Source organism: Eucalyptus grandis, chromosome 6, assembly GCF_016545825.1.
Source record: "Eucalyptus grandis isolate ANBG69807.140 chromosome 6, ASM1654582v1, whole genome shotgun sequence".
In the NCBI taxonomy this organism is placed as follows: Eukaryota; Viridiplantae; Streptophyta; class Magnoliopsida; order Myrtales; family Myrtaceae; genus Eucalyptus; species Eucalyptus grandis.
The window spans coordinates 1,587,562-1,615,387 of record NC_052617.1 but is presented as its reverse complement, the minus strand read 5'-3'; the positions used below and the strand labels follow the sequence as shown (position 1 = coordinate 1,615,387).

The 27,826-nt window shown below is 36.4% G+C and overlaps 1 protein-coding gene across 1 annotated transcript; it reads left to right on the top strand.

Moving 5' to 3' along the window:
• Positions 1 to 691: 691 nt before the first annotated feature.
• Positions 692 to 23,971, top strand: LOC104451104 (receptor-like protein 15). Its single transcript, XM_039315822.1, has 5 exons — positions 692 to 1,124; positions 3,944 to 4,075; positions 4,146 to 4,223; positions 8,639 to 10,532; positions 23,422 to 23,971. The coding sequence occupies exons 1-5, from the start codon at positions 692 to 694 to the stop codon at positions 23,969 to 23,971; spliced, it is 3,087 nt and encodes a 1,028-aa protein (XP_039171756.1).
• The last annotated feature ends 3,855 nt before the right edge of the window (positions 23,972 to 27,826 follow it).

Genomic DNA, 27,826 nt, shown 5'->3' with positions numbered 1-27,826 from the left:
AAATTTTACTAAACGGATATTTGCATTTCGGAAAAACCCCATTCACCCAAAGGTATTTGCATTTTGGCAAACGCATTCCCCAAAAGCCGAACCAAACGGGCCCTAAATCCGCCTTCTGTCGTGGCACCATGTTAAAAAAGATTTTCATCAAATACTAACAAGTATTCGAGCGTTGCCCAAATTTAAGACTATACTCTTTTATATTAGTCTATACAATGATAATTAATTTATTTTGGAATTATTGATACTACAATTAATTATGAGATATACTGAATGTTGATCTACATTATCTTAATCGCTTTATCAAATTAATGGAGATTGCCTTCTTTTTTTCCTTCAAAAAGTCCAAGTAAGTACTTGTTTATTCGATAGTTCTTAGAAAAATAACACTTACTGAAATTTAACAGCATCATCTATCTTATTTTTGTTTTTTTTTTTTTGTGAAGCAATATTAGGGCACGTGTTTTTCTTGTATAGCTTTGGTGAAATCAAATGGCAACCTTTTTCCTTCTCTGATTTAATAATAATTTGTTTTTTGTCATTTTAAAATTGTCATCTCTGTCTTTTGGAGAAGTCTTGGTTCAGGTCCACGGCGAGCTGGCCCCAGCAGACTGGACTTTGCCCACAGTTGTTTCGCGGAGCTGGCCCAACCGTGATCATCACTCCAAAATGAAGGACTCTGCACGTATAAATGAAGGTGGCCCTCGTGAATTTGCACATAGTGAAGCAGAAGAAACAGATGAATGCACAAAACAACCTTATAAATATGAAGTGTCTTTTACTGTATACATGGACTTGGGCGTTGGCCGTTTTGATGGGAAGTAGAAGAAGCATGGGGTGCTTGGAAGAAGAGAGGATTGCACTGCTCAACATTGAGGCTGCCTTCTACCCCCCCAATGGGTCTTCTTTTCTGTCGCGGCGGCACAACAGTCTTGGTGACTGTTGTCACTGGGCTTATGTGGAGTGCGACAACACCACTTTACGGGTGACTCGATTATATCTGAGCGGTACACACGGTTGGAAATTAGGAGAGTTCGGCTGGGAAAGAGAAGAGTCTCGGCCTTGGGTTATTGATGCCTCTTTATTCCTTCCTCTGGAGGAACTTCAAGTGTTGGATTTAAGTGGTAATTCTCTCTTAGGTAATTCTCTCTCTCTCCCTCCCCTCCCCCTCCCACCTTCCTCCTATTTGTTTCATTTTATTCATTTCAATTATGTTTCTAAGTAATCGTTTACTTTTTGAACACGGAAAAAATGTCATACTATGGTGCTATAAATTATAGAAATGAATTGAGTGAATTCATGACAAACACGTGATTGCACAAATAGTATTATGACTTATTTTCCTTATTTCCCTTTTCTTCTTTTCTCTTATAATTATTTGCATTTCTTATATTGTATGTTGGTTACATCTTCCGACATCTATATTTATTTGGATGCACGGACTCGTGCCTAATAGGAGAAAGCAAATGGTTCCAGAATCACAAGCCACCCTACCCTTCCATATATATAGACATGCACGAAAATCAGATACACATTGGGGCTTTCGAGGTCAACCTCTAGTCTATTTAGATAGGGAAAGTCACATTTAATGTTATGTAAATAAGGCAATGGAACATAAGTAGACATAAATAGAAGAAGAAAATAAATTACCCATTGATCAGATTTACGTAATTCAAAATATACTCAAAAAGAGCAGCAAGAGATTATATTAAGTAACATAACAAAGATGAAATTAAACCTTTTTCGACTCCCCATTTTCTTCATGCACCCCTATGATTGTGTTTGGATCATATTATCCTCGCATAGCTCCACTTGCTTTCAGACCATATCCACACTCGAATGAGTAAAGCGGGGACCAATTTTTCTACATTCTATTTCTCTCTTCACTCACAAATTTTGTGTTTTCTTTAGCTTGAGAATGCGAAACTCCTCACTCTCTTTTTTGAAGAATTCTTGCAATTTTTATCTCCGAATTTTTTAGCGCCTGAAAATTTTATCTTTTCCTTTCCCCCTTCGGCTAATGCAAGCGCCTTGTCGTCCTTCAACATTGTTGTTCATTGTTTCTTCTTTTGTTGAATTCCTCTGTTTAGCGAGTGGGGAAAGTTTGGTACGTGTCTTTCTTGACTCTCAAATGCACCCCTCAGAGAGCTTTGGTTTTCTTATTTTTCTTTTGCTCGTTCTAAATTTTAGATGGATCTTCAATTGCTTTTAACGTTTTTCTCATTGCCACGAGTTGAGAACAAGAAGTGCCGAAAATGATAAGAAGGTCGCTGATTTTAAGGAGCTCCAAACTCAGAGCCCTTGGATCCCAGCAACCCCAGCCAAGCCCATTTTTTCCCGGCCGAAACATTCTGCTACCTTGAACGATGAATAGGAGTTCTCTAAGGCTCCGTTCGTTTCGCAGAAAATAATTTCTGGAAAATGTTTTTCGGATTTTCCAGCGTTCGTTTCACGAAAAATGAATTCATTAGGGAAAATGTTTTCTATCAAAGAAAAAAAAGTCTTCTAAAGTAGGGAAAATATTTTCCACTTTTAAAAAGTGGAAAACATTTTCCTCACTTGATCCCTATTATCTCACATCTCTACAAACCTCACTTCCTTTTCCCATATTTTCTTTTTTTTCTTTTCTTTTCTTTTTTTTTCATTTGAATTATTTTTTAATTTTTTTTTCCTTTTTAATTTGAATTATTTAAATTTCCTTTTTCTTTTCTTTTCTTTTCTTTTCTTTTTTTCTTTTTCTTTTTTTTTTTTTTTTTGTTTCTCATTTTCTTCTTTCTTGGCTAGTCATCAACTATCATTAGGTGAACCTTAAGCTCATCGATCTCAAGCTCGCGCTCGTTGATCTAGCGAGTCTCAAGCTTGATGCTCACACTCGTCAATTTGGTGAGCAGAAAATATTTTCCTTACTGAACACTGGAAAATATTTTCTGAAACATTTTTAGGTTTTAGCCGAATACCAGAAAATATCGTCATTTTCCTGGAAAATGACTTATTGGAAAATATTTTCCGGAAATGGTCTATTTTCTGTGAAACGAACGGATCCTAAGAAAGAGAAGATGAACATCAGCACATAGAAGTACAGAAAAGAAAAAAGGAATAAAAGAAAAGGGAAAAAAAACAGAAAATCAGAAAAAATATGCATAATGATATCGTTTCATTAAGAATTATATATGTCAGATCGTCGGTCCTGTCACGTAAGATGACTATTGATGATGGAATATCACTTCAACAATTTGTTAGAAATATTATATTGGAATTCCATACAAATATTTAGGACTATTTGCAAATTTGAAGAGTTTAGGACTAATTGACATCTATACAACAGGTTCAAAGTTAATTTGGTAATTACCCCCTTCAGTTTCTGTTGGCTCTCCCACTTCTTCTCTCCCGCACAAACACACCATGGACCCTCGTATGAGCCCTGCAACTCTTGAGCCTCCCACTTCTTCTCTCACGCACAAGCACACCATGGACCCTCATATGAGCCTTGCAACCCTTGAGCCACCATTGCTCGATTGAGCCCCACCCTTCTCTTTGCTTCGACCCAAGATCTAGGTAGCGCTGCGGCTGAGCCACCGTTTCACGAGGAGGCGGTTACCTCGCACGAACCACATGACAATACTATGCCATGCATATTGCCACGTGATAATCACAAGTGTAAAGTAAAGAAATGTCAGGTGGGGAGCACATGGCTATCTTAGCTTCGCTAGTGAACTAAATATAATGAATACCGTCAAAAGCGCAAGTTACTCGCTTATGAAATTGGTTTACAAAGTCACGTGATGGAGACTTTTTCAATGCTTGAATATGTCGGACCAACTGGTTTATGCCTATAAATCAATTGTCCTCGTCATAAGCATATAATTATTCTCAATATATAAGATATATGATTTCTATAGATAATTGATTAACCATATTGTATGCATGAATTGTTCATAATCAGATTTAAATGGAACACTACACCTGAAGAAATTGAAGAGGCTAGATCTATATAACAATGATCTACAGCAGGTCCCCTCATTGTACAAGCAAACTTTAGTGGAGGCTCAAAATTTGTCTTCCAGTCAGCTTGAAGGTACATGTAAAATAGAAGATCATGTCTTATTATGTAAAGTTCGATGTTGAGCACCTTTTGTCAATCACAGGTGTGCATCTCGAGGAGCTGGATCTTTCGCATAACAGTTTGGTCAATGATGAATTGAATGGTGCGAAGTCACTGGAAGGTACTTCTCTGGAAATGCTTTTGTTTTATCAACCTTTTGAGATAAGATTGTCTTGAACATAGAAGGCATGACTGCATTGTATTCGACGTCCTCCAGATCATATTTCGGCCTCACATTTTCTTCTAATAACTTGGCGCCAGTGACTTGTGTCTAGAAAAGTGACTCTATATAGTTGTTTGATTTGCGCTTGACATGGGGAGGATTTAGTTAAATGTCTATGGAAGCCATTAGTAAATGTATGTCATGCTCGATATCGTCATTGTGGGATCATGATATCGGTGATCCTTAAAAATTTGATCTTTTTAGTTTGATCCCTGATCTTTGAAGATTGAAGTTTAGTCATATGCTTTTACTTTTGTTCAACTTTTTTACCGGCATGCCTGAAGAATAGTTTTTAAAATAACAGACCAAGAGTTATTGCTTAAGAAGATACAAATAGTCCGCAATAACAATATACCAAAGGAGTTCAAATATTGTTCAGGATTCTTAATCAAATTAAATGCAAAAGTTAATCAAGAATCAAAATCAAACAACATTTAAAGTATACATGTTAAACCACAATGGTGGTCAAACTTCAGGGATTGCATGTGTAAATAAATTCAACGAAGCCATGAAGCCTAAGAAATTAAATGACACTGAAGCTGAAACAAAGCAACCTTAGATTGTTTTTCACTTTGTTCTTTAAGATTATTCTAAATATCGTAGATCTTTCACTTTGGCCTCTTGTTAAATCTGGAACACCTGCAATATGCACAACTGTGGAGACATGGTTTCTTGTATTATTTTTTAATTAAGTTATATATGAGATTTTGAAGTATAGTAAAAGATAAATTATTTTTGTACTTTTAAACAAGGAAAAAAAAGGACACACCATATGTTGTTTATGGTAATACTTTCTGTACTCGCTTAATGTACTTGTATTTTTTGACCAAAAAAAAAAACAAGTACAATAAGCGAGTCAAGTTTTCGAAATCTACTAATTTATTCTCGAGTAAAACTTGATACTGATGACAAAGGGGAACGGTTGCATTTAATTAATAGTGATTACGCTATCAAAAAGCGAAGTACCCTTGACTGAAAAAATATCTTTCTATCATAATCCTAATTAGCTATATTGATTGGCCTGATGCTAAGATCTGATCATTTTTTCTTTAATAATCTCTCTTATTTGAATATAATATGATTGAATAAAATAAATAAATAAAAAAAAGACATTCAAGAGTGGGCATGTCAACGAACAATATGTTCAGGCGTCACATTTTAAAAAGCCCATAGATAGCCTTTACCAATAAGCACCACTTAAAAACGAATAAACATTTCATCTATATGACGTTCATTTGGACAAAGATACATCTACTAATCTATTATTTATCCCTTATGCACGGTTAAAACCAGAATTGAGAGAATGTTCTCTCATGTTCTTGGCACGTAGCACCTCACCTTGCCTTTATGATAGGCACGTGACAACATACATAACATTCATATGCAAAATGGCCTACATTGGACAGATACGGTTTTCGCTAATTGTTCTTTATCTCATACTTCAATATTTCATTATTTTAATTATTAAAATAATGAACAAAGAGAAAGTACATTTCACGTGACACTTCACTTTATCTTCATGATTACAACGTGGCAAAGCATATTGCATAGTTTTTGCCACGTGACCTAAATGCGACAAAAAAGTATGTATTAGCTTATTGATTTATCCCCCAAAATTCTCTCTCCAATTAATTTGAATTTCAAGTAATGGATAAAGAGAGAGAATATTATTACAGGACATAACTAACTTTGAAAGCAACTTATAAATAGTTTATCAAGAAAAAGTTTTCTAATGGTAGCTTATTTCTTCATATGATTAAAATTTACTTAGGAAATAAGTTTTACCTTTTCGGTCTGTCATTGAATATTTTATCTCTTATTTGAATAATTTTCACTTAAAGTAAGCTTTCACTTATCTACCAATTTCATATATAGTTAAACTTGGAGTTATGTTCGTTCATATGCTCATCATGTGGCAATTCACTTCACCTTATAAACATTGTCTTAGTAGTTTGTCATCAACAAGCTTTCATCTTTGCTGAGTTTAAATTTAAAAAATAAGTATAAAGAGAAAGTACCTTGAAAATCTTTTCCGACATTGATCTTTTTTGACTTTATCTCTCATTCATTTTAAATTTCGAAAAAAGTAAATAAAGACAATATATCTCAAAATATAAAATTTAACCATTTGATGTAATTTTACTCCACAGATGCCACTTCACTCGTACATGTAATTGCCATGTGCATGAATTCCACGGAAATTTGGCCACATGGAATGCATTCGGCCAATACGTTCTAAACTGTCGATTTGTTTTTCTTGAAATTTAATGTCTTTAGACTTAATATGAAAAACACAAATATAGATAAAATATCTTCAAATGACTTACATTATTCCAAAATTATCTCGTTCAACATTTATCTCTTATTGATTTTAAGTTTGAAAAATTGAACAAAAAGATAAAATATCTTCGTATGACTTTTATTATTCCAAGATTATCTGGTTCAACATTTATCTTTCATTGATTTTAAGATTGAAAAAGTGAACAAGCATAAAATATCTTGAACTACGTAATTTATTCATGTAATCTAAAATTTAAATTAAAAGATAAATGTATCTTATTACATGAATAATATTCATATTTTGAAATATAACCTATTTCAGTGGAGTTATAAATACATAATTTATCTATTTTTAAAATTAAATTAAAATAATTTGAATGGCAGCTTATTTTATTTCTTATTTTGCAAATATTCTATAAGTTTAAATACTACAGTAACATTAATATCTTAAACATCAGATAAAAAAATAGTTTACTTCACACACGAATATTCACTTTATTTAGTTTCGCTTCCTCTAAAATTCACTCATCTGAAATAGCTTATCTCATTTACGCAAAGCCATCTAACAGGAAATAGAAATGGAAAAAAAAAATCATCCAAAGTCCACTTATTCGAAATTGATTTACGAGAGAGAGAGAGAGAGAGAGAGAGAGAGAGAGAGAGAGAGAGAGAATTTTGGTTTCAATGGTGCAATTCAAATAAAATTTAAATCATAGCTTATGAGAAAATGATCTTTAGTTTTGACTTAATTGAATGAAAATCATATTTAAAGTCTACGGCATTAATAAAGAAATCCACATAATTATAAAAATTAAATTGAATTTATGAAGAAGATAACAGTAGTACTCTTATCTGATGGCTCTATTGTAGATCTATTTAGCTGAAGTTTTTAGTTTAAACATTTCTCTCACGTTTTGTTTGTCCGATTTGACAATAATTTTTAGTCGTGTATTTCATACCTAATGGGTAACAACCCCAAATGTTAAACACAAGTGAAAACATCTTTGACGACAAAATATGCCCCTGCAAAGCACGGGCGTCGTAACTAGTTGCTTTCTCATTCTCAAATTTTTATTTCTTGTTGAGTTTAAATTTGAAAAAAAAAATGGTAAAGAAAATTTTCAAATATGTTAATAAACGATATGAATCATATTACAGAATTTTTTTTTAATATAGCTTATATAAAGAACAATTTTTGATGGGATAATAAATGAATTACATGTAATTATATATGTATTGGTTTTGCCCGTTTATGGTTACAACCCCATAATTTTGGGATAACTGGAGTTGAAAAAGAATAGAAGATAGAGGAGAACGTTTCGTTAAATTTCTCGTTTAGACTAAAAGTGTTAAGAAACAACATACGGTTGATCACACTGATTCAAATATCTTGCATGCTAAACGCATGTTTGATGACAAGTTAACTTAAAAGGGAAATTAAAAATAGCTAACAATGAATCGTTTTTTGAAAAGTACAATCGTTTGAGAGGCTGAAAATATGATTACGCCTTAATTCTAGGATAATATCAACTTAAGCCTTCGTTTCCAATCCAATTCAAGGTTTATCAAATTCGGGAAGTGATTAAGCTTCTCCACCTCTCTTGTGCTAATTAATGTAATGCAAACAATAGTGGAAATGAAACATTGTGGTGAGGCGATTCAACTACAAAGCTCCATCTTACCTTCTTCTTTTCTTCTTCTTCTTTTCGGATATTAGACTGCACAATCTTTCTATCCTCCATTGTCGACACAAACCATGATCTTGAGTTTTTAATCATACAAAGTATAATTTACTGACAATACTCATAGTTGCCATGTCCACTTCAACAGGCTTGTGCGGATTAAGGAACCTTGAAGTGTTGGATATTAGTTTTAATGAATTTTCGGGCCCTCTTCCATCATGCTTCTTCAATCTGACCTCACTCCGGAAACTTGATGTTTACGATAATCATTTAGCGGGGCCATTCCTTTGTCTGTCCTCTCTAATCTCAAGTCACTTGAATTTATTGACTTTTCTAGAAATGCATTTGAAGGCTCACTTTCCCTTGCTTCCATGGCTAACAACTCTAACCTTGAGGTATTCCGCCTCCTTGACAACGACAATCATCTTGAAGTAAATACGGAAGAGCCCACTTGGTTTCCTTCATTTCAACTAAAGGAGTTTAGTTTATCAAACTGTCCACTCAATAAAGACACAAATGGCGTAATTCCCAGCTTTCTGAAAGAACAACATGACTTGAGAGTTGTTGAAATTAGCCACAGTGGAATGACAGGAAATTTCCCTAATTGGCTATTGGTGAAGAATTTATATCTACGGGAATTCCAACTCAGAGGCAACAATTTATCAGGTGCTTTTGCTTTGCCTTCCAATTTGAGTCTTGATGGCATGAGGCTTTTTGATGTGTCTGCTAATTTTATTGGAGGGGAGCTTCCATCTTGGATTGGTTCTATCCTCCCAGATTTGCTTTTTCTGAACTTGTCAACCAACTTATTGAAAGGTAGAATCCCTTCCTCAATGGGCAATATGGCAGAAATGTATATATTGGACTTGTCCAACAATGGCTTTACGGGAGAGATACTAGAGATACTAGCTAAAAATTGTTCATCACTTAAAGCATTGAAACTATCAGGCAACAATTTGCAAGGCCAAATGCTACCGAGGTATTGTAACTTCCCAATATTGACATTTTTGTATCTGGATAATAATTGTTTCACAGGGGACATATCACCTTACATACTAAATAGCTCCTCCTTGCTAGTTTTGGATGTAAGTCATAATTTCCTAACCGGAACACTTCCCAATTGGATTGGAGATATTCAATCCTTGGAAGGGCTTATGTTGTCAAGTAATTTATTGGGAGGTCCTTTACCATTGAGCTTTTGCAACTTACATCATCTTGTTCTTTTAGACCTTTCAAGTAACAACCTTGGGCCCTATATACCCGCTTGTGCCAATGTTACAGTTATGAGGTTCTTGCATTTAACTAATGACGCACTTGCTGGGCATTTTCCGGAGTTTCTTTCTGAAGCTTCATCGATTGTCACATTGGATCTAAGACAAAATGCATTGTCGGGTGAGGTCCCTAGCTGGATTGGTTCACTTCATAACTTGAAGGTTCTTCTACTACAAGGAAACAATTTTGAAGGTTCAATCCCTCTGGATTTATGTCTGTTGAAAAACATGACCATATTGGATCTCTCAAATAATAATCTTTCTGGAAAAATTCCTCCTTGCTTGAAAAATTTGACATTTGGAAATGATGGGGTATCTTCAGACTTTTCTGTTCCCTTGGGCAAATGGGATTTGACCACTTGGGCTGGGCTTCGCAGAGAATACACATTGGCTTCAACATTTAAATTAGAAGAAGTAAACTTTGTGACAAAGAGAAGGTTGGAATCATATAAGGGCTACATTCTACAACTTATGTCGGGAATGGATCTCTCGATGAATAATTTGACGGGCTTTATTCCTCTAGAGATTGGCCACTTGAGTGAACTTCGAGCCTTGAACTTATCACACAATCATTTGATAGGATTGATCCCTGAAACATTTTCCAATTTGAAGAATGTAGAGAGCTTGGATCTGTCCTACAACAACTTAATCGGTCCTATCCCTTCGCAACTAACAAAGCTCTATGCCTTGTCAGATTTTAGAGTGGCTTACAACAATTTGTCAGGCAAGACACCAGATCGAAAAAATCAATTTGGAACTTTTGGTGAAGCAAGTTATGAAGGTAACCCTCTTCTTTGTGGAACACCATTAACAAGCTGTGATGACTCACATCAGGAACATGGGACACCACCATCTTTTAGTCATACCACAGAGGATGACTCTTGGAGAGAAGCCTTCTTGTGGAGTTTTGCAGGATCATATATTGTGGCATTCCTTGGTGTGGTTCTTTTTCTCTACCTAAACCCGTACTATCTGTGTGTGCTATTCTAGCTTGTTCGTAAGTTTATCCCATTTTTTCTCCATTAGTGACTGTTTTTCTAAGCATTTTGTGGTGGAAAAGAAATAATCACAGTGAAGAAACTTTATTTAATAGGATTGTTTGCATTTGAGTCATTTGAGTCTTTATTATGCCTTTTGAATGCTCGACTCCTAGAGTGTTTGTATTGTATTTCTTGTCATGCTAATATGAATTTGATTGGGTTGTGAATTGAGAGAAAATAGTTTAGTTTACAACTGAAATGAATCTAGCATCAACAAATTCTTGTAAGTGTCACCCAAGATGTGAAATATGTTATGATTGTGACCAGCAACATCAAATTAACTGGGTTTTAGCGTCTCAAGACAAGACCTAAGGTGAATCGTTGCGAAAAGATCATTCTACGAAGGCCCGAATGGTGCGAATTGCGAACCTCGACCTCCAATCGAACTTGTGATTGGCAACCTCGGTATAAACGTGACCTGTTGATGAACGCATGTCAACCAACCAACGTTATAGACGCCACGAGTGAAAGAATTCGCTATCTCGCTCGATAAGTTGAATCGACCGTCATAAGGAAACCTTGATAAGGTCAAGTTCTCAAAAGAACAGTAGAAGAGAATCTCTCAATTTTTTTCAAAGTAAAATCTCTGTCCCCCAAAGAAAGTCAGCCAATCCTTAATATAAGCCTTCTAGTTGCCACACAAACCCTAAAACCAACCCTAGAAATCTTATACGGCATATTCTAGAATATATCTAAATAAGAAGATAATGTTTTTGACTTGGTCAAATATTTGATGACCAGATAATCAAATTGCACCAAGATTTCCAAGGTTCTTCAAGATTTGATTCAACATCATCTCCACTCCAAAGATCACAAACCATGACGCCAATAGCTTGCCTAAATTGCTTAGCCCGCGCTCGAGTAATCAAACCAGTAGGAATAGACAATGGATCCCTAGCACCTCCTTCTCGATATGGCTTGATATCCACATCATTCCCTCCCCCGTGCAAAGGATTTGCCCTCAAATCATCACTGGCATCAAAAAGAGTTAAGTTAGAAACATTAAATGTAGCATTGACATCATACTTACCTAGGAGATCAAGCTTGTAGGCGTTATTGTTAACTCTTTCTAACACCATGAATGGTTCATCTCCTCACGGTAATAACTTAGAATGTCGCTTCTCAGGAAATCGCTCTTTGCACATATGAATCCAAACCCAATCGCCAAGTTCAAACACCACTTCTTTGCATCCTTTGTTGCCTTGCCTTGCCTTGCCTTGCCTTGCATATTGCTCAGTCTTGCGCTCAATATTTGTGCACATCTTCTCATGCAACACCTTGACAAATTCGGCTTTCTTTGCTCCATCTAAATCCACATGCTCATTAACAGGTAAAGGGGTTAAATCTAACGGAGTTAACGGATTAAAACCATAGACAACCTCAAATGGTGTAAATTTAGTAGCAGAATGCATGCTTCTACTATATGCAAACTTAACATGTGGTAGACAATCTTCCCAAGATTTTATGTTCTTTTTAATAATAGCACGCAATAATACCCCTAAAGTTCTATTAAGTACCTCGGTTTGACCATCAATTTGTAGATGACAAGTAGTAAAAAATAACAACCGTGTTCCTAGTTTTTTCCATAATGTTTTCCAAAAGTAACTAAGAAATTTAGAATCACGATCCGAAACAATCAATCTAGGAATGCCATGCAAACGTACAACCTCCCTAAAGAACAAATCAGTAACATGAGATGCATCATCAGTTTCATGCCAATAAATAAAATGAGCCATATTTGAAAACCGATCAACAACCACATAAATTGAATCTTTACCATACTTAGACCTCAGCAATCCTAACACAAAATCCATAGAAATATTAGTCCAATGATGCGTTGGAATAGGTAGTGGCGTATACAAGCCATGCGGTTTAGTTGTAGACTTAGATTACTTACAGGTAATGCATCTCTCACAAACACGTGTGACATCTCTCTTCATATGTGGCCAATAAAAATGTTCATGCAGCACTTCATAACTCTTATTAACGCCAAAATGCCCCATTAAACCACCACTATGTGCTTCTCACACCAACAATTCACGCAAAGAATACTTAGGCAAACATAATTTGTTTTCATGAAAAAAATAATCTTCACGCCTATAGAATTTATCAAATGCAACGTGTTCACATGCTTCAAATACTCTCCCAAAGTCATCATCATCAGTATATAAGCTCTTGATATGATTAAAACCTAAACACTTTGCTTTTAAAGTAGTTAAAATCGCATACCTTCGAGAAAGTGCATCGGCTACCACATTCTCCTTACCTTTCTTGTACTTGATCACATATGAAAAAGTCTTGATAAACTCCATCCATTTAGCATGTCTTTTATTCAACTTTTGTTGCCCTTTCAAGTACTTCAAGGTCTCGTGATCGGTGTGGATCACAAATTCCTTCGACCATAGATAATGTTGCCAAGTCTCCAAAGCTCGCACTAAAGCATACATCTCCTTATCATAAGTAGGATAATTCAATGTTGCTCTACTCAATTTCTCGCTAAAATAAGCTATGGGACACCCTCCTAGCATCAACACGGCTCCAATTCCTGTACCATAAGCATTGAACTCTATCTCAAAAGTAGCATTGAAATTCGGCAGAGATAACAAAGGAGCATTAGTCAACTTATCTTTTAGTAAATTAAATGCTTTCTCTTGCTCTTCTCCCCACATGAAACCCACATGCTTCTTGATAACCTCAGTCAAAGGTGCGGCAATGGTGCTAAAATTTCTCACAAATCGCCGATAAAAACTCGCCAATCCATGAAAGCTACGCACCTCTCCTATGGTCTTAGGTATTGGCCATTCACGGATTGCTTTAACCTTTTCTTCATCAACCTGTATACCATTAGCACTAACAACAAATCCTAGAAATACTAATTTGTTAGTAACAAAAGAGCACTTCTTTAGATTTGCGTATAATTGCTCGGCCCTTAAAACCTGCAAGACAGCTCGCATATGCTCAATATGGTCATCTCGGCTTCGGCTATATATCAAGATGTCATAGAAATAGACAACCACAAATCGACCAATAAACGTGTTCGGTGCATTAGTTAATCCAAATTGCATGACTAACCACTCATACAATCCATACTTGGTCTTAAATGCAGTTTTCCATTCATCGCCTTCTTTCATCCTAATTTGATGATAACCACTTTTCAAATCGATTTTAGTGAAAATGCAAGAACCATGCAACTCATCAAACATGTCATATGACCTAGGAATAGGATGTCGATACTTTACCGTAATATTATTGATTGCTCGGCAATCAACACACATTCGCCAAGTTCCATCCTTCTTTGGCACCAACAAAACAGGGATTACGCATGGGCTAAGACTCTCTCTCACACACCCTTACTCCAAAAGTTCGCTAACTTGCCGCTGAAGTTCCTTTGTCTCCTCGAGATTGCTTTGATATGTAGGTCGGTTAGGTAATGGCGCACCAGGAATCAAGTCGACTTGATGTTCTATGCCTCAAATTAGTGGCATCCCTCCCGAAAGTTCATCAGGAAATACATCTTCAAATTTCTGCAATAAAGACACAAAATGACTAGGCAAATTTGGGTCAAGATCATTAGTAGAAAACAAACCATCTTTGTACAAAAGTACAAGCATTGGTCGGTCTAGAACTAAAGCTCTCCTTACTTCACTTGATTTTGCATAAAAATTTATTTTGCTTCTTTTCTTTCCTCTCTTCTTTTCTCTCGGTTCTTACCACAGTCCTCCTATCGGCCTCTCATTTTCCTTGTGTCTCGAACACACCACGCAAGCCCTCAGATTTCTCACATTTTCTCTTTTTCTCAGTTTCTCGTTATAACTTTAACTGATCTTGATACACCTCACTAGGTGTAATTGGTACCAAGGTGCAAGTCTTTTGATTCATCACCAATGAATAACGATTAGTATACCCATCATGATATACCTTTCGATCATATTGCCATGGTCTTCCAAGTAAGATATGACCCGCTTGCATAGGTACAACATCACACTCTACCTAGTCCTTATATCTCCCTATCTCAAATGGGATTCGAACTTGCTTCAACACTTTCACCTCACCACTATCATTTAACCATTGAAGTCTATAAGGCCTAGGGTGCTTTGTCATCTTCAAACCCAACTTATCCACTATAATACAACTTGCCACATTTGCACAACTACCTCCATCAATTATCAAACTACAGATCTTGGCATTCACCACACATCTTGTATGAAACAAGTTATCTCTTTATTGATGATGCTCCTCCTCATTTACTTGCACACTAAGAGAACACCTAACCACCAATAAGTCTCCTTTGATAGCTATTTTTCCATCACTATAATCCTCCAACAGTGGCATTTCATCATCCTCTTCTTCCCTTTCACTTTCGAACTCAATAACACCATGTCCAGTCATGATCATCACCCTTCTATTAAGGCATTGATTCGCCATAGGATCCTTGCCCAATCACTTAAAATATTTAATTTCACAAGTTCTAGTGTTAAGGTTTTCAATTTTACTTGAAACTGAATTTGTTCCAACTTTACTGTCCCTCTCCTTCTCCTTTGAGGTTTCCGTTTTGATGTTATTTCCTCTCCAATTTAGCTTCTCATCTCTCTTCCAATTGGATCTCAAATTCTAATTTGAACCTCCTCCGCTCTTGTGATTTCAGTCCAACTTCAATTGCCGCTCAACTTTGATGGCTTTGTCCACCAATTCCTCCAATTCAACATAGTGTTGCAACTCCACCACCCTTACTATATCTCGGCTCAAAATACTCAAAAATCTTAACATTGTGGCCTCACGATCCTACACCACGCTAGCACAGATCATGGCAATCTCCATCTCCTTGTGATACTCTTCCACGCTCTTATTGCCTTGTGTGAAATTTTGTAACTTTTGAAACAAATCTCAATGGTAATGACTTGGTACAAAATGCCTCCTCATCACCGCTTTCATCTCATCCCACGTCTCTATTGGTCTTTCACCATTGCGCCTCCTACTAGTCACAAGTTGATCCCACCAAATTATAGCATAATCAGTAAATTCAGTAGCTACAATTTTTACCATCTCCATTCGTTTCTCCCATTCTAGATACGCATCAAGATCATTATTCCATTGGAAAGAAGGAATCATCATCTTGATATTGCCAAGTTCATTATCTTCTTGGTGTCTAAACCCTCGGGCTCCATTCCACCTTTCAAATCGAGCGTCTCGATCATCCTCCATATCAACCTCATAATCATCATAATGCCACTACCTTCTAGGTCGTGTTCTAGAGGTGTCTCGTTGATGTTGTGGCATTCCTCGGGGTAGCTCTCGATCACCATCAACCCCCATGCCATTCCCCATCATTCGGCCACTAAGTTCCTCCACTACGACTCTCAATTGCTAGATGCTTTCCATGAGCGCTTCATCCCTTTGCATGGAGTCATCCTCCCTTTGATTCACGCTTTCTTCATGCCACACATTTTTAGACATGCAAGTAAACGTTAGTCACAAAATCCTCACCAATCACTCCCTCACATGTTTCTCTCAAGGTTAGAGGTGTTAAATGGGTCATTGACCCATTTATGGACCCATTTCTACTTAAATGGGTTGTTAATGGGTCAAACTTTATTTCCCAAAATAATTATAATGGGTTTTGAAAATAAAGAGGTTGAGATATATGGGTGTTAAATGGGTTTGCTCTCAAACTCATTTAAGACCCATTTATCAACCCATAGAGAGAGATTCTCTCTTATCTATTTAACTTTATAAAAATATTTTTTTTATAAAAATCGAAATTATAATTATAATTATAATTATTTTAATTTTCTTTTCTTTTTCTCTTTCTTTTCTTTTTTTTTCTTTCTTCTTCCTCCGGTCGCCGGCACGTCAATGGCCGGCGACCGCTAGGCGAGCCTCGAGCTCGCCGGCGTCGGGCGAGGCGAACTCGAGCTCACCCGACGTTGGCAAGCCTCGACCTCGCCAAATCTAGCGAGGCGAAGGCCTCACCCGACGCCGACAAGGCTCGAGCTTGCCGAGATCCGGCGAGGCTGGAGCCTCGCCCGATCCGGCGTGCTCGAGCTCTCCCAACACCGGTGAGCCTCAAGCTAGCTAGATCTTGCGAGTTTGAGCCTCACCCGATGTCGGCGAGGCTCGAGCTCGCCGGATCTGGCAAGGCGGAGGCCTCACCGACGTCCGGCGAGGCTCGAGCTCGCCGGATCCAACGAGGGCGAGCACGAGCTTGCCCGACTCTTGCGAGGCTCGAGCTCACCCGATTTGGCAAGGCGGAGGCCAACAAAGGTGAGGCTCAAGCTCGCCGGATTTGGCGAGCTCGAGGCTCGCGTGGTCGGTCGCCGACCGTCATGGTCGGCAACCGGCCAAAGAAGAAGAACAAAAAAGAAAAAAGAAAATTAAAAATTAAAAATTAAAAATTAATTAAAATTTTAATTTTAAAAAATAATTCAAATTCCTTTTTTAAAAATAATTATTTTAAAAATTATAAAAATGGTCCATTAAATTTGTGTTGTATAAAACTATTTTAGTAATACCATTCTTTTAAATATATATATAAGAAATAAGCTTTTTTAAGTTTAGTTAAATGGGTCGGGTATGGGTTGGGTCAGGTATGGGTCAGAAAATTTACATTAGGCATAAATAGGTCATAAATGGGTTATTAGGTTAATTTGGGTCAGACCATTAGGGTGCGCATGACAAAATTTCTGGAACAGAAATTGATTTCTAGCCAGAAATTGATTTCTCAATTTCTATTTAAAATTTGGGAAGTTAAAAATTTTAGCTTCGATTTCTTCTTCAAATCTATTTTTGAAATAGAAATCTGTTTCAGAAATAGAGAAATCAAATTGCGTTACCAAACGGATTTCTGTTCCAAACATGTTCCGGGAAACAGAGAAATAGAGAAATCAAGAAACAGAAATTTTATCATGCACAGCCTTAATGACCCGACCCAAACTTGACCCAACCGACTCATTTAACACCTCTACTCAAGCTGTTTGTCACTCCCCTCATGTTTAACTCAAGTCTAGGCTTTTTCCACGCTCAATTAAGCTCACACACTCTTGCATTTTCCCTTTCGTATTCTCTTTTTGCAAGCTCTTTATCAGACTCAAACTTGTCTCTCAACCCCCTCACAACAATCAATCAAACTAATCAAACAAGATTATATCACTACTGATTTTGTTTCAGTAAGTAACAATTTCAAATCAACAAGTACAACTTTCGAAATTCCAATTGAAACTCAAATCACTACTGATTTTGTTTCAATTCAGTCCACTAATAAACAAGTCGCCTTCTTGATTTTTTTTTTTTTTTGTTAGGCTATTTTTTTCTGCTGAATCTATTTTTTTCTCTCGCTTTTTTTTTTTTTGTGTACGTTTTCTTTCTTTTTTTTTTTACGAACTTTTTTTCTTTTCTTTTTTGACAAACTTAGATACAATTTAAGATGCTAGGGAAAAAAAAAACTAACAGCAAACAACCATGTATGGAAGCACAAAAGCAATCGAATCCCTAAATTGGCTAGAATCGAAACCCTAGCTCAATATCTCAAATTGCTAAATATAAAAGATAAATTAAAGATAAATAGACCTTGTAGAAGCAAGCTCTGATACCAAATGATGTGAATCGTTGCGGAAAGATCGCTCTATGAAGGCCCGGATGGTGTGAATTGCGAACCTCGACCTCCAATCGAACCTGTGATTGGCAACTTTAGTATGAATGTGACCTGTTGACGAAAGTGTGTCAACGAACCAACGTTATAGACGTCACGAGCGAAAAAATTCGCTATCTCACTCGATAAGTCGAATCGACCATCACAAGAAAACCTTGATAAGGTCAAGTCCTCAAAAAAATAGTAGAAGAGAATCTCTCAATTTTTTTCAAAGTAAAATATCTATCCCCCAAAGAAAGTAGGCCAATCCTTAATATAGGTCTTCAGTTGCCACACAAACCCTAAAACCAACCCTAGAAATCTAATATGGCATATTCTATAATATATCTAAATAAGAAGATAATGTTTTTGACTTGGTCAAATATTTGATAACCAGATAATCAAATTGCGCCAAGATTTCCAAGATTCTTCAAGATTTGATCCAACGTCATCTCCACGCCAAAGATCACGAACCATGACGCCAATAGCTTACCTAAATTGCTTGGCCCGCGCTTGAGTAATCGAATCAGTAGGAATAGACAATGGATCCCTAGCACCTCCTCCTCAATATGGCTCGATATCCACATCAAGACCCCACTAACATAAAGGGATTCAATTCACCCCATGGTCGGGAGCTAATGATCAGATTGGGCGTGGGGAAATTGCTCCAATTTGACAATAGAGGCATGCATTGCAGGACCACTGCTCAGCAGCCTCAGCCAACTTTTGTGCTCATTGCTTGATGAAGAATTATAGCAATAGAATAAACTTATCCAGTGCTTAATGCAAAATTGCTTGCAGGATAAGTTCGACTGTACTGACAGAACTTTAAGAGCGACTATCTTCTGCATATGTATTAGGATCAATGATTGGGCCGGCGTTTCTTTTCCCATCATCTTAATGTCGTTTCAAACTAAACCAACATGAAACATTTGTCAACGATCGCCCAGCCACACCTTCAATCCAGAAGAAATCTGAGTCGAGCTAAATTGATAGCCATCTGGAAAGAAACAGAGCACATGATGTTGAGCTACGGATATTACAATTACTGAATCAGGAAATGACTTAACGCAACAGTCCATCATAAAAACAAGAAGTGTTCTTTGCTAGTGATGTGCATGGGGAGCTCAATGGTGTTGATATTGGTTATTGCAAAATAATGAGAATCTCGTCGAGTTAAAACTCACTAGCAACAACTTGTTGAGTGCTTTTCATTTGCCATCCAAGTCAAATCTTGTTCATGTGTTGGTTAGATGCATCTACCAATAAGCTCGATGGCTCTTCCATCTCAAATTGATTTCATCCTTTTGAATTTGTTGGACCTAAACCTGTTAAGGAACTCAATAGAAGGTAGAATCCCTCCATCAGTAGGCCATATGAAATTGTTGACAACCTTACATTTGTTGAATAATGGCTTCACAAGGGAGATGCCAAAGCCATTGGCCATAGGTTGTGTCCCACTATATGTACGTGACTCTCAGACAACAACTTGCATGGCCCAATGATGCCAGAACTACTAACTAGACAAGGTTGAAATATTTGTATCTGAAGACAATCAATTCACCAGGATATATCACCAGGCATTTTATATAGCTTTGTTGCGACCTCCCCGAGAGCGCGTTAGAGCCACCTAGGGTTTGGCTAATGGATTACTAAGCTTAAACTTAACTCGGATTCTCCCAAGCTCATATCAATTCGCGACTTAGGTTCAAGTTCTTAATATATAAATGATTTTTCTCAATTAGAAGTCGCCACTAATTTATTTTTGGTGGGTCGATTCGAAATCCAAGAAAAGTAACGAGAGAATTACTTCACTTTCATGAATCAGAGATTAAATGAGTTTGGAGACTTGATTGTGCTAGATTTCTCTAATACCCATTTCAGTACATTTTTCTTTTATTTCAAAAAAAAATTCAAGTAGCTTACATCAATTTTAAATTACTCTGAACATATGAGGTGATCAAGCAAATGCACAATAATTTTTTAACACTCAATAAAGCAAAACAATAAATAAATTCCAAGCACTTCATGGAAATACTTACTTGAAAACAACAAAAGTATCCGCAGGTTAGTTAAAAAATCACATCAACAACTTAATATGATTTCTAATTAATAAGCAATTCACTCAAATATTTTGTTTAGGGTCTTCATTTATTTAATGAAGCTTAAAAACTACGTGCAATTCATGTATGACATACAAAAATGTCTAGCTAAAGTGACATGCAATGTGCAACCTAACATATAAATTATATGTCATGTGATATTAATAACATGACTTAATCTATGATAGCAAAATATTAAATGCGACTATCCTAATATGTTACACATTTAAATGATCCCAAACCTGTAATGACTAGATGTCATGCAAGGGATGACCTAGTTTTACATAACACACACATGATATTTCTTACGTTTTCTTTTTAATTAAAATTAGAAATTAAAAATGCCTAATATTTAAACATGCAAGCTATCCTAAAAAATATACTTTAATTGTATCTAATCTTTGTGGGATTTTTGAGAAATAAAATCAATTAAAATCAAACAAAAATAGAAATAAATTAGATTCACATTGACGCCAACATCAAATCACATGAGATATTATAGATATCCAACTAATTTTGGAAATAAATTGACGAGTCGTATCTTGAGTATGAGATCAAACTGGCCACCTTATTATGCAATCGTGAATTGTATCTCAAGCGTGAGATTGGATTGACAATTGTCTATGCAATCGCGAATCATTTCTTAGGCATGCAACCGAATTGTCAATTGTATATACGTTGTGATGTTAGGAAAATTTCCTAATTCATGGGGCTTCAAAAGATTTCTTTTTGGACATGATAATATCGATTGAATATTCAAATATTATTGCAATTTAACGAATTAGGCATAAGATATATGAAATCGAATTAATTGAGATTCTTACCTAATTTAGGATACGCTCAGATAACGATTCCGAATTTTGGACGATTGATGGATCATGGCAATCTATTTGGAATTTTCAATGAAGCAAGTTACGAACGTAACCCTCTTCTCAGTGGCTTTTAGTTAATCAGTTGTGATAGGTCAAATCACTATCCAACGACACTATCAAATGTTGACAAAGGTAGAGAGGATGAGTCCCGAAAAGATGCCTTCTTTAGTTTCACAGGATCATGCGTGATAACATTCATTGGGATCCTTGTTTTTCTCTATCGTTGTTTTTCTCTAGTTAAATACCATCTCAACTTAGCTTTTGGTTTTGTATGTAAGCGTATCCATTTGTTTCTGAGTAGAGTTCACTATGCTTGTTTAACTTTTGGATCATCATATTTTCCATCTTTTCCTATAAACTTGGATATGAGTATTATCAAATTTTCTTTTGGTTGTGAACTGAGGGAAAGATCATTGAGGTCTCAGATACAATAACCATAAAAAAGAAAAACTATGACTCTAACTTGTTATATCAGATTGAAAAATGCTTCTCTAATTTTCTTTGGGAATTTCTACAGTACACTAGTGGAACTCATTGCATCTCTTTTCATGACCCTTTGAACTTGGTTACAATGACTTGTATAACAATTTGATAATGTCCTCCGACGTTTTTGGACTTAACTTCAATAAAATGTCATATGGTTCAACCACATCCGTAAAAGTGGCTGATTTTGAGAAGCCAAATTAGTTGTTTAAGCCATGTTTGATAACCATTCCCGGAACAACCGATTCTATTCTTTTGTTCTAGGAAACCAAAAAGAACATAAACTTATTTGGTAAAATTTTTGTTTCGGAAACAAAAATCCATTTTTTTTTTTTTTGTTCCTAGTAATAGATTTGGAACAAAATTAAGAAGTAGAAAAAAAGTTCATTCTTGTTCCTGAGAATAATTCCTAAAATCAAGTCCAATTTTTTTTCTTTTCTCTTCTTCTCTTTCCTTTTCTTCTTCCTCCTTTTGGCCTATCATCGGCCTTGGCCATGGCCGGTGATGCCAAGCCATGGCGAGGCTCATCGACTCGAGCCTCCCCATGGCTGGGCGAGGCTTGACCTCACCTTGGTTGAGTGAGCTAGAGCTGAGCTTCCCCAACCATCGAGGCTCGGCCTCACCGGGCCACTACTAAGCTACCTAGCGGTGGCTCGCCGAGGCCGAGCCTCATCGATGGTCGGGTGAGCTCGACTTCATTAGATCTAGGTGATCTTAAGCTCGCCTGGCTATGGCGAGGCTAACCTCACGCGTCCGGGCAAGGCCGAGCCTCACGGTGGCTAGGCTTGCCGGACCTCGCCCAACCAATCGTCGGCCATGATGGTGACGGTGGCGGCCACAAAGGAGGAAGAAGAGAAAAGGAAAAAAAAAAAAAAAAAGAGGAAACAAAAGAAAAATATAATAAAAGTACTAAAAAATTTAAGAAATCTACCAAATGCAATTTTATCCAGGAATATAAATTTTGTGTAGTTACTAAACACGTTCTTTTACTCAGATATTATTCATAGAGACAGAATCAGAAAAAAAATCATTTTTGATTAAAAATTGTTCCCGAAAACAAAATCGTTATCAAACGCTTAGAGCCTATTTGTTTTCACTCCCGGGAACAACTTATTCTGTTCTTTTGTTCCCGGGAATAAAAAAGAATGTAAATCCATTTGGTAAATTTTTTATTCTCATTTGGAACACAATCAAGAAGTAGAAAAAAGTAACTTTTTAATCTTGGAAACAATTTCTAAAATCTAATTTATTTTCTTCTCTACAATTTCTAAAATCTAATTTTTTTTTCTTCTCTTCTGTTGACACCTAAATTTTTAGGTTAATTTTTGCTAAATAAAAATAATAATAATAACCACATGGCATATAGTTTAGGCAAATTTTATTTTTTGTTATATTTTGTTGAGATTTTTCATAGATTTAGGTAATATACACTGAGAGATGCATTTTTGCTCAACAAAGGAATTTTTTTTATCGAATATGTAAAAAATATTGTGTGCGGTGAAATGATATATTCAATGAAATTTTACACGAGTAAAATTGGCAATGAAATATACCACGAGGATACATTCTTTTGGTGTATAAAAAAGAGTCGCGTACGGTGGGGGGAAAGCGGGTCCTTTCTGTCGGTAAAAAAAAAAAAAAGAGCAAAAGGTGAAAAAGTGAGTGGAGAGAGGAAAAGTAGAAAAAAAAAAGAGAAAAAAGAAAAGAAAAGCCCCCTTGCACGACTGTTCATCTTCCCGCAGGGGGCCTTCGCCGGCCCTGTCGCCGTCGAACCCCGCCGTCGCCGTCGCCGTCGCCGATCTCCTTCCGCGAGAGCTCGAGCCGCCGGTCTCTACCCGCGAGCCCCGACGACCCGCGCCGCCCCGACGCCTAGCCCCCGGAGCCTCGACGACACGCCGCCGCCTGCTTTGGCCCGCGACCCGCCGCCTCCGCCTCATCTCTGCCCGCGCCTGCAACAGGAACCCCCCGGACGCCGCGCCAATCCCTGCCGTTGCGACCCACCTCTGCAGATCTGTCTCCGCCGTCAGATCCCAAGCCACCGGTGACCCGGAGCCGCAGCTGAGCCGAGATCCAGCCGCCGGAGTCCCTCCGCCTGCAAATCCGAGGTCCCCGACGACAGAAGGCCCGGACCCAGCTCGACGCTTCCCTTTCGCCGGTGCCGTGCCGCGACGCTCGCGCCCCGATCCGATTCTCTCGCAGGACGCCGCGCCCAACAGCCCGATCCAAACGCCGGAGCTCCTCATCGTAGCCACCCGAGGCCTCCCGCCGTCCCTGCAGCGCCCCGCCGGCTGAAGCCCGTGATCCGAGCGCCCTGACGCCGCCCCCGCGACACAGGCTCGTGCCGACCCGCGACAACCCCCTCGCCGAAGCCCCCGCCGGAATCCTCGCCGGCAACACTCCTCCTCGCCGGACCGGCCAGACATTTCTTTTCTTTTTTGAGAAAAAAAGAAAAGCAAAAAGAAAATTTAGGTATTTTTTTATCTTATTTTTGTTTTATTATTTTTGCTATTTTATTTTATCATTTTAGTGTAATTATCCCTTTAATGTGAAATTGAAATTCCATAATATGAAATTGCTTGAAATTAGTGATTGTCAGTCCGATTTTGAATGGGCCCAAATCCGACTCGCATTTATTTAAAAAATTGCCAATCCGATCCCACCCGAAATCCGATTCGTGATTTATGTGAAAAATCACAACCCGATCTCATGCGCGAGATATAATTCGTCAATTTAGGTAATAATTTTGCTTGATTTGTTGTGGTGTTATTTAAATTAATTTTAAAAAAAAAACAAAAAATGTAATTTTAGGGTTTGCAAGCTCAGGATAGAAATTTCATTCTCAATTTTTTTTTAAAATAATAAAAAGGTCAAAAAATAAAAATAAATCAATTGATTTAGGTTGTTAGTTTTCTTCAAAACTTGAAATAGCATGTTTAATTATTAGGAATTGTTAATTTCGAAATTAAAAAGAGGAAATAAAAAGATAGAATTAGGTTTGTTTTTTTTATTGTCGTGCATATTTAGAATAGGGATTTTATTTTAAATCATGAAAAAGGAATAAAAAAATTCATTTAGGATGTTAGTTTTATTACTGTTTGGAATTGCATGAAATTAATAAAAAAAATAACAAAAAAAAAGCCACCATGCATATGCCATGTAGTATTATGACATACTTTGCACGTCATTGCATATTAGTGTAAAGTTGCATTTAGTTTAATTTTAGATAATATTTTCATAATATAAGTTTAGGTATTTTCTTAGATAGATCGCATTTTAGTTAGGGATTTTTAAGTTAGGTAACTTAGGATCTGACTTCATTCTTAATATAAGTTAGATGGCATTCTAATTTAGGTAGATAATTTTCGCATTTTTATAATTTCTGAATTTAAAAAAAAAAACACCAAAAAGCCTTAGAATAATTGATCTCATTTTTTAAATAGACTGCATCTAGGGTTAGAAATTATTAAGTTAAGATAATATTTTAGTTTAAATTAGTATTTAGCTTAACCTAATTCCTAATGCAAATTAAATAGAATCTTAATTTAATTAGGTAATTTTCACATTTTTTCTAATTTCGAATTTCATGAAAAATACAAAAAAAAATGTCATAGGTTAAATTAATCCTATTATTTAAGAATAAAATGCATTCTTTTAGGAAAAAATCACATGCACGTCATTAGGATTAGATTCATTGAAATACACATCATTTAGTTTTTAGGCCCATTTAATTAGAAATCACCTATTAATAGAATTAGGTCATTTAAATTGCATTTAATTATTACATTTCTTTAGGATTTACTCTATTCATGCCATATAATTTAGATCATATTGCCATGTCATGTAAGATTACTAGCATGCATTGCATATAGATTAAGTTCTCATTAAATAAAGTGAAAACAAACAAAAAATTACGCGTTAATTAGAAATCATATCTAGGGTTGATGAGTGAATTCTAATCTAACAACGCAGATGCTTTTGTTGATTTAAAGTAAGTTTTTACAATTTATTTACTGTTTTATCTAGGTGTTAAATTTGTGATTTTCGCACCCGCATGATCACCTCATATGTTAGGAGATAAATCAAAATCAATTTAAATTGCTTGCCAAACATTTTTTTTTTAAATAAAAGAATGGTACCGAAATGGCATTAGAGAAATCTAATGTAATCAAGTCCCCGTATCCATAATTTCTTGTTCGTAGGAGTAAAGTAAATCTCCCATTACTTTACTTGGCTTTCCAATCGACCCACCAAAAAAATAGATTAGTGGTGACTCCTAGTTTAAAAATAATTGCATGTTAAAAACTTGAACTTAAGTGAATTGATATGGGTTCGAGAGAGCCCGAGTTAAGTTTAGACTTAATAATCTATTAGCTAAACACTTAGGTGATTTACCCGAAAATTTGGACGCGACATCTTCTCTCTTTTCTTCTCTTTCCTTTTCTTTTTCTTCCTTTTGGCTAGTCGCCAGCCTTAGCTATGGCCGGCGTCGGCGACCGGCCAGATGAGGGCGACGATCTCGTCAGAACATTGCCAGTCCTCAATGACGTCGAGCCACGGTGAGGCTCAGCCTCCCTAGCTGACTCGAGGCTAGGCCTTGCTAGGCTAGGGTGAGGTCGGCCTCATGCCACCTAGGCAATGTTGAGGCTCACCTGGCCACGAGGTGAGCCAACTCCCTGGAACTTGCCTCACAGTGGCTGGCCAAAGAAAAATGAGAAAATAATAAAATATAATAAAAGTGTTAAATTAAAAGAAATAAAAAAAATTAAGAATCCTATCAAATGCATTTCTATCCCGATAATAAAAAGTTTGTAAAGTTACAAAACGTGTTCTTTTACTTAGAAATTGTTCCGAGAACAATAATAAGAAAAAAACATTTCGATAAAAGTTACTCTCTAGATTAGAATCGTTACCAAACGCACCCTTACTTACTTGTCTTCGCTAAAGCTTAGATTCTTCTTAGAGATTTAGCAGCATGACTACCGAAATGAAGCTTGACTGAAAGTGCAAATTAGATCATCTGAGTCTCTTTTCTTACTAACCACGACTCCTTCTTGGATTTCCAAATTCTTCACAGCTTGCGCTTCTTTGAGACTTATTTTTATCTTTATCACAGAGTTTTGATAGATGCAGAGATTGTGAATGCGCTAAAGCAAGTTCCAAGTCTGCAGATTCTATTTGCTTACATCCGTTGCTTTTTCTCGAACCCTATTAGGTAATTCTTTGTAGTTATATATGTTGTGTCGGTTCATAATTTATCTTCTTAAAATTCACCACACAAAATACAAAATAATTTACCATCCTCCTGCTCTAGCTTTTTTTTCTTTTGTACAGAGGACGATATAGTGGTTAACAAACAATTCTCATGCCGGTGGCGGCAGTACTCTTCAACGAAAAAGGAAAAGTAATAGTAGAAGAAATAAAATTATGGAGCGACAATCTTGCAAACAACTCAAAATAACTTGATAGCAGAAAAGATTATTACCTGCATATGATCACATTGTAAAATCAAATTATCCATGGATAATGAGAAGCATATAACAAATACTATAGCTATGTGTTATTTATACTATAGCTATGTATTATTTCGGTATCTAAACTTGATTATTTGTCATATAAGGTGTCAATGCAATCTTTTTACAAAATTATGAATTCTAAGATTCTCACCTACTTGGAGGGCGGATGATAACAATTTTATTTCTCTGTATTTCTATTTTTTTTTCTTGGGAATAGGTTTTAAAACAAAAATCCATTTGGTAAAACGATTTCATTTTTCTAATTCCAGAACAAATTTTTAGCCCAAAAATAGGTTTGGAACATAAATGGCAAGTAGAAGTTTTCTATTTTTCTATTTTTGGAACAAAAATGAGAAATAAAAATTCTTCTCCTTGTTCGCCTGCCTACTGCCTCCTACCACTGTCCGCCATTGGCTATTCACTACCACTACCCGCAAGGGAGATATTTAAGGAGGTCTATCAAATGAATTTTATTAGGAGAACAAAAAAATTGTGTCATTATCAAATTCGTATTTTTACTCGGAAACTCTTCTAGGGAATATAAATAAATAAAAAATCTATTTGTAACCAAAAATTGTTTCCAATAATATAATGATTATCATTTGTGTCCTAAATGTCCATATGATGTTTTTAT